The 13,766-nt window shown below is 41.5% G+C and overlaps 1 protein-coding gene across 1 annotated transcript; it reads left to right on the forward strand.

Annotated features, from left to right (window-relative positions):
- The first annotated feature begins 384 nt into the window (after positions 1-384).
- Positions 385-13,496, forward strand: LOC147333504 (uncharacterized). Its single transcript, XM_086268040.1, has 7 exons — positions 385-456; positions 6,622-6,789; positions 7,053-7,094; positions 10,573-10,827; positions 10,915-11,151; positions 11,235-11,447; positions 11,525-13,496. The coding sequence occupies exons 2-7, from the start codon at positions 6,702-6,704 to the stop codon at positions 11,599-11,601; spliced, it is 912 nt and encodes a 303-aa protein (XP_086124166.1). The 5' UTR covers positions 385-456; positions 6,622-6,701; the 3' UTR covers positions 11,602-13,496.
- Positions 13,497-13,766: the final 270 nt, after the last annotated feature.

Below are 13,766 nucleotides of genomic sequence, written 5' to 3' on the forward strand. Positions count from 1 at the left end.
CCATGACGAGATGTGTGGCCTTCACGGGACCACTAAGACCTCGTTGTACAGAGTCTTCTTGATGGTTGGATATGGTAACAGGGATGTTAGCGTGACTCTGAGGGCGTCTCTGCTGATCAGACTGACGTCTAATCATGAAGTCTGCATCTATAGCTCTGCTCCTACAAGTGCTAATAAACATAAACATAGCTGCTGAGTGTGCATGAAAGACCCTACTGTGACACCGGCAGTACAAATGTGTCACAGAGGATACCTTAAATCAGACACACGGGGGGAGTTTAAAGCAAAGTTCCAAAAGGGGGCAGCAGTCCACTGGTGACCATGGCAACACTCCTTAACAACGTCACACTCTATGGTCACCTGTTTGTGGTGGGGTGTGGTTTGTGGCTCTGCAGAATGGGAGGGGTGGAGTAGCAGCTTAGGTGTGGTGTCAGAGGAGGCTGGTCGTCACAGCTGGTGAGCATCATCCAATCACACCTACATTAATACTAATAAAGTACTGTTAGCCAAAAGTCACAGCAAACTCTATTTATAAAGTTTTCTTGTTTATAAAACTTTATTTAAAAACTGCAACCTGATATGCTGGAAATAGCAACACAATAAAATGTAAATAAAATAATACAAATAAATATAAAACGAACAGAATTAAATTACAACACAAAATGAGAGCATCAACACAATACAACATATAATTAAACTCATATAGCAGCAGTATTACAGAGCGCAGAGTGAATGTGAGGCAGATAAAGCAGCAGAGTGAGTGCGAGAGGAAACAGCTGCTGTGTTAATAAAGTTTCATGTGTTTGAAGGACAGCACGGAGGCCACAGACCGATCTATGATTAGAATAGTTTGAGGGGTTATAATTAGATCATTCATTGCATGTTTAAAGGCTTTTATTATTATTGTTACAGCCAGCTGTGAGGACAGGCAGCTGTAACACCCACACACAGACACTAGGTGGCAGCAGAGTGTGAGCACACACATCAGTGATGGAGGTGATTGTGCAGTGACAGGTGGAGCTGTGATGAACACATGATCAGATCTCAGGGACCTGAGTGAGATCGTGTCTGCGTCACAGAATCATAAAGAGACAGATGAACTTAATCAGAAAAGCACCATCACAGCCTCCTTGGTTCCTGTGTGCTGGCTCAGTGTGTGACACGTTACCCAGTCAGCACCTGTTTAAACAGAACCATCATGGCTGATTAACATGTGGCAGGTACCTGACAGGTGGGTAGGTCATATTCTTATACTTGATCTCCTCAATTTGAAAGCTTATCAGAGACAGATACTTTATTGATAACACAGGGGAAATGTTTGTGTTACAGCAGCATAAAGTTCAGTCTACGATGAACACAGTTAAATAAAAGTGTCACAGACACAGAGAGAGACCTTACATCAAACAACACACCAAGTACTAGAAACACAGATAAACTCAAGAGACACTGGAAAGAACTAAAGTCAAGACTAAACCGAACAAAGCTAAAGCTAAAGTCATCTTATTAATGTAAAGGAAAAATAATGAGTCCACACAATCACAGATGGAGAAAAGGTTTTTCCACCAACTGTTTCCTGTTTACAATCAGGCGTCCAACTAGTGTCCTCCTCCAACTTAAGTAGAGAGCAGCTGATCATGCAGTTACCCACAGGTGAGTTGATCATCCCAGACTGTGGAGCTGAAGGACAGGAAGTAACAGGGGGACACGCTGCTGGCGGGGGCCGTCCGACCATGACACTAACAGGTCCCATGATGTAGAGATAATCAGTGTTAGGTGTCAGTGGTCATAAACTTATGCCTGACTGGTTCATGGTGACTCACTGAAACAGACTCTGACGTCATTCTGCAGCAAAGCCTCAAATATATCAGCAGCATTAAAAAGGAGATTTTACCCAGACTTTGTTTTTGGGAGATGTAATTGCCTTCTGTATGTATCCAAACAGGTTGATTCTGTTCATGTGGACACAGTGGGAGAAACGTTTCATCACTCATCCAAGTGACTTCTTCAGTCTTAGCTGGTCTTTAATCATTGGTCGAGACAGTTTGCATATTAATGATCATAAACTGGCCTCACAGCCCGTTGCTCCTTCAGTGGTGTTAGTTTCAGTCTTTGTGCAAAGGTACTGTTTATAAGGTTTGGCTTTGTTTACAGAAGTGGCTCTTTCAGGTGGCGGATGCTGAGGGACCTCTGGCCTGGATGCACGTCCTCGCGAGAGCCGATTTCAGCAGACCACAAAGCCTCAGCTGAAGCATCTCACTGTGTCAGTAAATGTTGACAGTCTGGCGATCTCACAGCTGTGGTCATGTTTGTGCGTACAAACACAAAGTGTCTGTCTGTTTGTCTCTGCGCTCACCTCTCAGACCTGCTGAGGCTGAAGCAGGATTAAAAACAACTTGTCGTGTGCAGTCAAACAGAAAACGTGAAAGCATTTTCCACCTTGGTAGGACTGAGCTGTACGTGGGAGTCGTGATGAGATCAGCTCAGCTCTGCTGTTTGTGTCCTTCTCAGGAACTCTTTGTCCTTCAGATCATCTGCTGTTTTGTCTTTAATGAAACGCCCACATTAAGCCATCGGCTCTCTGACTGTTACACTAATTCTGTTTGTGTAGCTTTGTAACTTCTGTGTCTTTGGACTTATGTTGTAGTTGTAATGTCATCACCGCCTGTTGCTGTGTTTGACTTTTAAACAGCTATTAAAGTTCACACAGCAGTTCTTTGGATGAATACACAAACTAACCTGAAACGTTTTCTAATCACAATTTGTGTTAAAATAATTTTAGAAAAAAAGTCAAAGAACAGTTCTGGGCCCTAAAAAGCATCAAATGACAATCTGTGGTCAAACTAATTTAAACTTAAATGACTTAAACTGTTGGTCAGATGTCATGATACACCACTAAATTAGTCCTGACATCGAAACCAGAATCTATTTCTGTGTGGAGGCCTGAAGTGACCATAAGGAGAAAAACATAAGTTTAAAACTGATTAAAACAATGTGCACAGGTGAAACGATCAGCAATTTATATCCCTCAGCTGGAGTTAAACAAAAAACCATTACACCATGCTGCCGCCTGTAATACCTGATCAGCACTAACTCGCTAAGAACCAAAACAAACCATATGTCTGTGAAGGTTCTCAGTCATCCAGGTCATTGTAGTCTAAGGAGCTTGGAAAGAAAAGCGTCTGGACTTCTTTAAGTCGCTTGAAGACGTTTCACCTCTCATCCAAGAAGCTTCTTCAGTTCTAAGGTCAAATGTTTCCAGTCTCAAAACTTTGTTTTCTGCATTATTCATTCACTTATTACCAGTGTTGGTCAAGTTACTTGAAAAAAGTAATCAGTAACTAATTACTGATCACTTCCCCAAAAAAGTAATCCTGTTACTTTACTGATTACCTATTTTCAAAAGTAATTAATTACTTAGTTACTTAGTTACTTTTTAAAAACACGATTTACAACCTGAAGAGGTGATAAAGTGATAGATCTTTTAGCCCAATTCTACTTTTTCTGCATAATCCATCATACAAAATGTAATCAAATGGAAAAGTATCCTTTTAAAACTTGTTTTATTAGTTTTAATCTTTTAACTTTATGCATCAAGCAAACATTTAATTATATGCAACATTCTCTGACTGGAAGAAATTAGTTTAACATTTAAACCTATTTTCTGCACATTCCAGCTCATAAAATAAAATATTTTTTGTGTTTACACTCAGTCTTTCAAATAGATGCAAGTAAAACACAGCAGAAAATAAATAAAGTCAAAGACTCAGCGGTCCTGTTGCTCTATTTTCACCTGTAAAGCAGGAGTGGGGTAGGCGGAGGGTTACCCTGGTGTAGGTGTGCCGCGGTCAGTGGAAGAATCCGCGAGCTTCTCTGAGTTTCCCATTACGTCGTAGCTACTCGGTGCTTGTTGGAAGTTTAGGGGTTTTTTTCGCTGTAAAAAGAAGTTTTCTTCCCACGCACAGCGGACACTAATGTTTTTGTCACTTTTTATGGAATCAAACTCAAAGTAAGGTCAGTACTTCCACGCTTTAAACGCTGCACGCTCATACTCTCTCTGCACTCGAGATATGATCCATTGTTGATCTGCACACAGCTGTTGTCACGAACGTCGCACTCGCTTACGTCACAGTCATGAGACATTCTCGCAAAAAAATCACGGTTTTAGTAACGCAGTAACGCAGCGTTCCTACGGGAAAGTAACGGTAATCTAATTACCGTTTTTGCAATAGTAATCCCTTACTTTACTCGTTACTTGAAAAAAGTAATTGGATTACAGTAACGTGTTACTGCCCATCTCTGCTTATTACCCAACAGTCTACCGTGGTTTACAGCGCTGTCTTTTTCTTTTTTCACTTAAATGACCTCGGACAAGAAAGCCTAATCTCTGCTGTTCAATACTGAAGAAATTTAAACTTCTTAAAATTATGCAAAATTGCAGATTATTGCAGAATATTTTAAGGTTATCTGCTATAAAAAGCCAGACCAGGAAAATCTCCTTCATGTTTTTCTGTTTTATTCTCAGTTACTTTCACACAAAGGCATCTGCTGTGATGTTCACAATTCTGATGAAGTCTCACATGTATCAGTGCTGATAAATGATCAGAATTATAATATTTCTGACTGTCTGAGGCTAAGTTGAATCGAATCGGGACTTTGAGAACCAGAATCAAATGGATCATAGAAATCAGTGATGATACTCAGCCCTAGTGAGCAGCCTAGGCCTGAGAGGAGTGGATGTAGCTGTGGGTAATAAGAAAAGATGAAAAGAACGATTGATAACTTTTTCGTTAAGGCCTGATCCGTCTGAAATTCATAGCCAGCTCTGACACGGTGCCATCAGTCTTTGAATGCTGAAAAAGCAGCAGTGTATCCAGGAAACACATTATATGCTGCGATAAATGCCCTGCCCAAGTGTCCCCTCTCCCCACGGTCTTTCAGCAGCAGACAGCAGCAAACAGGTCGTCAGAGGAGCCGAGATGATGATTAAGTTAAGACAAAAGGACCATCAGGGGGTCCTTTTGTCCCTCTTTGGGGGGGGGGAGAGATACCCCCACTGGGTTTAAATCGGTGTGAAACATTTAATGACCACTAACCCACTGTGACTGTGACTTTCCACAGTAATGAGTAACACAGTCAAACATACCAGTAAGCTTCCTGCCTAAATGTGTTACAGGCTGTAAACAAAAGAGACTCAGCACACAAACACTCACATTTTACATACTTCATGTTCCCCCCATCACAAACAAAAGCAACACAATTCTGCGGGCTACATATTGAACACAGAAACAAAGCATTGATCGACTACAATTTATATCTGGATCAATCCACCCGCCTCTAAATCAGACCCGACCAACACAGACTGAAAGTTCATCACTTCCCATCATCAGTCACAGCTCGCCATCCCGACACCTTTTAAGGAAAAAGATGAAGCAGGAAAAGAAACAGAAACAGTTTCAGGAGCATCATGTAGAGACGTGCAGGATAAAAATACAAGCTGAGAGTCGCAGCACTGAGCAGGACCAAAATCTGACGCTGCAGAGCAAATGGGCATATATTTAAATCCACAATGAATATCTGAACACCTTCAGCTAACCTGTCAGTCCAACAGTGACCCAGAGCAGACATCCACATAAACAAAAGCAGGAAACACCAGAAGAAGGTGAAAGTTTTAGATGATCCATCTGAAACCTGTGGGGTGACCTGATGAGGTAAATGGTAAATGGCCTGCATTTGTATAGCGCTTGTCTAGTCCATAGGACCCCAAAGCGCTTTACACTACATTCAGTCATCCACACATTCACACACACATTCACACACTGGCGATGGCAGCTACATTGTAGCCACAGCTGCCCTGGGGCGCACTGACAGAGGCGAGGGCGCTCATAGAGCTGCAATGTTACTGCAAACATGGGCAAAAATCTAAAGGTGCTTCTACAGAGTTTGAGAAACACCTTTAGGGGTCTTCACCTGAATGTAACCAGGTTATTGTAGGTTTTTATTTTATCCCCGTTAATATTCCAGCCCAGTTCAGGGCGATGGTGGCGTTAAAGGTGGAAAGGTTCAGGATTAAGGTGAGTTTCCAGACATTTCTGCTGATTCAGTGATCCTGTCTCTGACTGTGGCTATGATGAAGCACAGGTGAGGCCACATGATGCTGTTTTGTAGGTTTCTCTTCAGATCTGTGACGCTGTCAGCATGATTTATGATGGACTAGTGACACTTTAAAGTGTGATCTCACCCCAACCGGTCGTGGCCGCCCCTCCCCGAGCCTGGTTCTGCTGGAGGTTTCTTCCTGTTAAAATGGAGCTTTTTGTTCCCACTGTCACCAAAGTGCTGCTCATAGGGGGTCATATGATTGTTGGGTTTTCTCTGTATGTATTACTGTAGGAGCTACCTTACAATATAAAGCACCTTGAGGCGACTGTTGTTGTGATTTGGTCCTGTGTCAATAAAGTTGAATAATGTCTCTGTTTGGCAGAACAGGATCTGTACCACACACCAGGAGGAGGTCACTTGTTATGATTAAGATGCAGGATTACATGGAAAAAAGATCATTTAATAATGAACTTGTGATGTTGGTGTAACAGAGGGATTCTTCACTTGATGCCTGATTTTGTGCAGGTGCGTTCTGACTGAGCTCAGTCAGACGAGTAGTGAAAGCGTGGAGCAGAGGGAAGTGTTGAGTGTGTAACAGGGAAGTGATGAAGCTGAAAGCATCTCTGCTGCTCAGGCTTCAGACTCTCAGTCGTCACTCAGACATGAAGACTGCGTCCGTCTGTCTGCTCCAGGGTGAGTGAACATCCTTACAGCTTCATCCAACACGCGCTCAGACAGCACGTCTGCATGAGTGCATCAGGGACGCTTCCACTGATGTATCACCTGAGTATCTGCAGGCACATGAGCTCAGTACCTGTTCTGCTCAGAGTCGGGATGAGGTTCTTGGTTCTGGTTTTCCTTCAGTCGAGGAACATAAAAATCCTAAAACAGCATCATTTCTGAACTGAGCTTTCATTGACCTCTGACCCTCAGTGACCTCTGCCCTCCTGTTGCAGGTGTGTGTGTGCTGCTGCTGTCTGCACCGACTGTTTCTGCAGGTGAGTCTTTTCTAAGTTTATATTTATGATTTCAGGAGACAGTCTGCAGTCATTCCCAGTATTCAGATCTCTGTGACAGAACAGAGTGCGTTTCATATAAACTGAGCCAATACTAAATGTTTGTCTAACAGCAGTAATCCCACTCAGTTACATGTAATACAGAGCAGTTACATGTAATACAGAGCAGTTACATGTAATACAGAGCAGTTACATGTAATACAGAGCAGTTACATGTTTCCAACATTACTCATTTTTACGGAGTTATTCATTCTTTTGGAAGTGCCCTTCTAGTTCTTCATATAAGTTATAAATCTTTTTAAATATGGCCTTTTTCATTGGTTGTGAATGCACAATATGCACAATGTTCTCCACCAGCTGTACTTTTTCCATTAATACATTTTTACTGCTTAAAGTCTTTAAAATAAACTGTTCGCCAGTCTTAATCTTAAGGAAAGCCCTTTGAAGAGGTCCCTCATTGACCCTGTAGTCACAGACTTACAGTAAGTTGTAGATTTTGTGGATAATTTACCAGAGTAAATATCCGTCTGTCATCACCCTTGTTTCCACGTATCAGGATGGTTCACAGATGCATTAAAGAACAACACATCCACCCTTATTCACAATATAATCTGATATTTTTGGTAATAAGCGTTAAGCATAAAACATCCTGGCTTTTACTTTTTGTATTATGACGTACGTATAATAAATGGTTCGTAGGAAAAAGTCCAAATTTATAAATATCAACAGTGTTAAGACAGAGATGATTAAAATTAGCAAACATTTTGTTAATAAGTTTACGCAGGCACGGTCAGTCATTCCCTGTCACATAACACGGACCTTAAATAAGGATTTTTAACTTCATATATCAAATACTTTTCAAGATACTTAATAAAAATATCACATTGCAAAAGACACATAGTGACTGAATCGTACTGTACATTAAACATAAAATTCTCCGACACAAAAATAAAGAAACTTTCCTGCATGAATTAGTGCGACTGCAGTGATGCAGACACTGACAGATGCCGGTCCGTCATGGTGAAGAGAGAGCCGTTGATTTATCAGTCGATCTGCATCCCTACCCTCACCCATTCTCACAAACTCTGACTTTGACCGAAAGAATAAGATTGTGGATGCAAACGACGGAAATGAGTTTTCTCCAAGGTGTGGCTGTCAGAGAACAATTTCCTGCAGACTGATTCTTTGCTGATTTAGAATACATTTGCACAATAATTGCAAAAGAAAAAATTAAGTTATTTTATTTACATTTAGCTTTGACTCAAACTCAGAATACGAATATCTGACGATGTGTCAGAGGCATGTGTGGTCCTTTAAAATCTGCCTGTGCCTCAAAACTACGTACTGATTGCACTGATTTTTAATGGTCTTTAAAAGTTCTTAAACAAAGCTCTTCCACTCTTATGCTGATGACACATACACATTTTTGACAGTTATAATTGATGATTTAAAGATTTATAGTCTTTAATACTAACTGTTGAAACATTAATGGCCACAGAGGTTATTTTTATTGACACACTTTAGTTCCATCTCTGGTTAACTGAGCCATACTGTATGTGTGTTGGTACATTTCTCAATATATTTTGAACTAAATGAGGTAAAAACCGTGCTGCACCAGTTGCAGGCATGACAGAGTGGCTTGGCCAACCCCCATTAAAAGGGAGTTGGAGTATTCGAAGCGTGAGGTGACAAAGCATGGATCACAGTTTCCAAGTTCATGCCTGGACAGAAAGGGCTTTAGCTTCGATCTGACGTGATAGAATGAAGATTTCACCACCCCATTTATGTGGCCATCAAAACTAAGTGCAGTGTCGATTTTTACCCCAAGATTAGTAACAGAGCTCTTCAAGCGAGGGCTCAGAGCAGCAAAGTGAACATTTGGGATACCAGAAGAACGATTGGGACTGAATAAAATTGCTTCCACTGTTTGTTCATAAAAATGTAAAACATTTAAATCCATGATTTAACTTTGCTAAGACAAGCAGGAGTCCAATCGATGAGCTATCAGAGTGATTGAAAGGTAGATCAAGCTGGCAATCATCAGCATATAGATGAAATGAAATTTCATGTTTTCAGAAAATCACACCAAGTGGCAGGAGAAACAATGGAAACAGTAGTAAAGTGTTCCTGGGTGAGATGTGGACATGCCAGGAACACCCAGGAGATGCTCTGGAGGCATCCTGGTCAGATTCCCAAACCAACAGAATCTGTGACAAAGGGCAGCCCTGGCAGAGTCCAACACCCACTGGGAACGAGTTCCACTTATTGCCAGCTATGAGGACCAAGGTCTTGTAACGGTTTTATGAGGATCTAATGATCCATAGCAATGGGTCGACTAGTGGACGGACTCTCCTTTCCAGCACCCTGCCTTATACAGCACTAACTAATACACACACTAACTAATACACACTCTAACTAATACACACACTAACTAATACACACACTAAGCAGAATGGTATTCTGACAGTTGGCATGGTCGTGGAGGTTTGGCATCATCACCAAACACCACGAAGGTCAAGAGTTTGAGTCTTGTTAGATTAACTGACAGTGATGTCTCTGTTATGGACTGCCAACCTGTCCATGATGTGCCCTGGTTTTTTGATCACTGACAGCTGGTGTAAGCATCCTCATTGGTTCACTGTGAAATAAATGGATGGTAAATGGCCTGTATTTATATAGCGCTTTACTAGTCCCTAAGGACCCCAAAGCGCTTTACATATCCAGTCATCCACCCATTACATTCACACACTGGTGATGGAAAGCTACATGGATATTTATTCAGAACAAACCAAATACTAAACAGCAGTATGTGAAAACAACATCACCTCAACAGAAATTCAGTTTTGCCAACTAAATAGACAAAGAAGATAGAAATAAAAGTTTTTCCTTAAGTGGATTCTTTGTTATCCTTATTTATAAAGGGATATGATGGTGGTCCACCTCTCCCTGAAATTCAGGGTAAACGTTTTGTAGGTCTCCCAGGTTTCAAGGATGTTCCTTAGAGGGCAAGCCAAATTTCTGGATGAGAACTTTGAAATAAGTGGCAGTCTTCTTCATGTGTCGTCCTCTTCGTCTTCTATTGGCTGCTGCTTTAGCTGGTTCCACAGGAGGTCATCTGCCTCCATCTCATCCTATCACAACATCCTCCTCGGTCACACCAACCCTCTGCACGTCCTCCTTCAAGACATCCATGAACCTACTCTTTGGGTTTCTTCTTTTTCCCCTGGCATCTCCATAGTTGCCATCCCCCACCTATCAGTTGTAGTCAGTCATGCCAAGTAAAGAGTTAATTGGTCTGCATCCTGTCAAATTCAAATTACCATGGCAACCATGCCCATGTGAGCTGGCTGCACATTTGGATTCTGGTTTTGATGCAGGTCGGTGTGAAGTTTGATGATCATCGTGACACTGGTCCTCTCCTCTTTGGTGGTGATTATCTGTCTGTCTGTGTGTCCTCCAGTGTCTCTGTCTGTCAGTCCAAACCTTCAGCAGGTCTTCAGTGGATCTTCAGTGTCTCTGAGTTGTGTTGATGATGGACAGACAGCTGATGGATGGACAGTGAAGATGACCAGCGGAGGACCCACTGAGGACTGTGGAGCAGCTGAGATGAGTGGAAGTTTGTGCGTTTTGGATCGTAACTCGTCCTACGGTGGAACCTTCTGGTGTGAAAGCTCATCTGGACAGCAGAGCGATGAAGTGTCCATCAGTGTTTCAGGTACAGTGAGATGTTCCAGCTGTGTCTCTGTCTCTGTGTGACTCCAATCTGATGGTGGAAGTCTGTCTCTGTTTACCTGCTATTCAGAAAAAGGTGTGATCCTGGAGATCCCTGCACTTCCTGTGAGACCAGGAAGTGATGTTACTCTGCAATGCAAGAAGAAGAGTGGTGAAACAGTTCCATCTTTTTTCTTCATGAATGGACGTCTCCTTGGGTCTAAAGCAGAACACGTTATCCCTAATGTCAGGCACTCTGATGAAGGTCTCTACTGGTGCGCTTCTAACACATTTGGATCATCTCCTCAGAGCTTTCTGAGGGTCCGAGGTCAGAACACTGACATAACTCTGTGTTTAAAGACCTGACCTGCTGAGCTGACTCATTAACCTGTTTCATCATGTCTCCTGCAGGGTCTCCTATAAATACTCTCAGAAAGTCCGTCCCTCCACCTCCAGTTTCTGAGGCCAGTTCTTCTCTGTCCACTCTTCCTCCTCTCACCAACTCTTCCTCCCCTTCTTCTCCCTCTGTGTCTTGGATCAGAGTCATCTGCCACCTGTTGGCCTTCTGCCCGTCCTGCATCTGCACCATCCTGCTCCTGTCCATCTGCTGCAGCAGGAGCTCAGGTACAAACTCAGGCAGATACTCACAGAAACACTTTGATCACGTCAGCACTGTCCTGATTTCTCCACTCTGCCCACAGGTAACAAACATGATGTCTCCATGGAGATGCCATTGGATGTTGACGAGCATGATGACACCACTGAGCATTATGTTTGAGCAGATGGATCCTCTGATAGAATTAAATGTTTCTAAACCTGAAAACTCTGAAGTCCTCACTCTGAGTTTCTCAATCAGAACCTGATCTGTTCACTGATCGATCAATAACCCTCAAACTACTGATGAATTACTGAATTATTGGATGAAAGCTTTGTTTGACATTGTTAGCATCTTCAAACATTGAAATCTCTGTGCACCTCTCTCAAGTTATTTACTGCATTTCATTTATTTACCACTGGTTCCCAACCTTTGGGAGCCACGGCACATATTTCACATTAGAAAAATCACACCACCAACAAAAATATCACAGAAAGTATATTGATAGTTTTTCCCTGCACACCTGGCTCGGTTTGTCCCCAGTGTACCTGTTGTACTTTCTTCTGACTACTACTCCTGCTAGGACCTTCATCTGCATCTGAGTTTTCTCCAGGACCAGGTCCGATTGTTTTACTGCCAGTTGGCAACTCATTTAAATAGAGCTGGTAGTTGTACTGCCCTCTAGTGGAAGAGAATGTAATTGTTCCACCCGTTACTCGATTACTTCGAGGACTAATCAGGTGGAACCAGATAATCGTCCACGGCACACCTGATCATTTCTCAGGGCACACCTATGTGCTGCGCCACAGTGGTAGGGAAACACTGGGACATATGGTATCAAACACTGGGAGCGTTCGCCGGCGTTTTACAGAATGATGGTGAAAGAAACGGTTGATGCACTTTGAGTTCTTCAGCTTTGTTAAGGTTTTATTTTAATCAGCAGGAGAAAAAAGCCATGTAGTTTTAGGAGATTATCATATTTATTACCAATCCCAGGTTTCTGCCACGGCTGACTAAATACAGTCAATCCAGCAGTGTGCACGACCTCTTTAAAAAAATGATATTTCAACGCTCAGATCCATGAATTTTCAGTTCCATGGATAAAACGATAAAATTAAACTAGATTGTATTCCATTAAGATTCCAAATTACAGTTTTTTTACTTTCATCCCTGAAGAGGAACTTTGTGTTTTTGAGTTTTGTTGAGATGTCCAGTGTGCCGGCTCAAATTTGGATTTATAAAAAACAGATTCAGGTTCCAAAAGGTAAAACAGGGAGAACTCAGCAAAAACGAGGGTTAGATGGCAGGAGGTTTAATAAGTGTGTTGATCAGTGTTTGTGGAAGCTCCGACAGAGTTAGTTCAGTTCTGAAACTTTACTGTGGCCTCACAGCTCTTCTTCTACTGTGTCATTGAAGAACCTTCAAACTCTCTGAGCTGGTTTTCCTCCTCAGTCCTGTTTGATGACAGAAAGCACCAAACTGTGTCCTAATCTCACTTCATTATTTATCAACTTGTTTCTTTACTAACCAACAAATTATTTGAACATGTCAGCAAATAGCAGATTGAAGAAAAGCAAAATAATAACTTTAACTCCAAGTGTCTCATATTTGATGCGTGAGTTTTTCACACTTCTACATCGTCAATGTCATTTTACATAATAACCTGCTGGATGCAGCAAATGTGATACAAATTAAAACTCACATATGCAAATGAATGTTACATTTTTAAGTTCTGTTTTTTATGTTTCGTCAGAAGGTTCAATAAACATTCAATAATTTTTTTTAAATTTTCTGGTGATTATTTCACAGTTAATGGTTTTAACGGCACAGGAGCTAAACAAAAGTCATCAAAGGTCAGCATGTAATGACATGAGTCAACATCACACTGCTCTGTGACGTCTGTGACATCACTTCCTCTTTTGTAAAGTTTTTTTTTTCATTTAAATGTTCCATTCAGAGTTTAATCATTCACTTTATTTGGACACTGTTGATTTGTTTCACACAGTCTGCTCTGTGTGGTGACTTCAGCCTTCTGTGAGTTTTTATTAATACACTCACAGTGCACATGTCAGTCAGGCATCTGTTTGTCTTCCCAATAAACACGTTAGAAAGAGACCAAACCAACAAAACCTCTGCTTCAAACACTAAATCCATCCATTCTCCTCTGCTTATCTCTGTCGGGTCACTCGAGCCCTCCTTTATCCCTCGTTTCAAAGAGCTTCTGGATGTTACCTGGTAACTGTCTTCTATGTCTTTTAATATTATCATCTAATAAATCCTTAAATTTCATTGCATTTAATTGAATAAATGATGAATTTGTTGACTTTAGGATTAGGATTCAACTTTGT

The sequence above is a fragment of the Aulonocara sp. 'chitande type north' Nkhata Bay genome, linkage group LG3, assembly GCF_057382095.1.
Source record: "Aulonocara sp. 'chitande type north' Nkhata Bay isolate Kocher_YH1m ecotype deep benthic linkage group LG3, A_spYH_male_GT1.1, whole genome shotgun sequence".
NCBI classification, from domain to species: domain Eukaryota; kingdom Metazoa; phylum Chordata; class Actinopteri; order Cichliformes; family Cichlidae; genus Aulonocara; species Aulonocara sp. 'chitande type north' Nkhata Bay.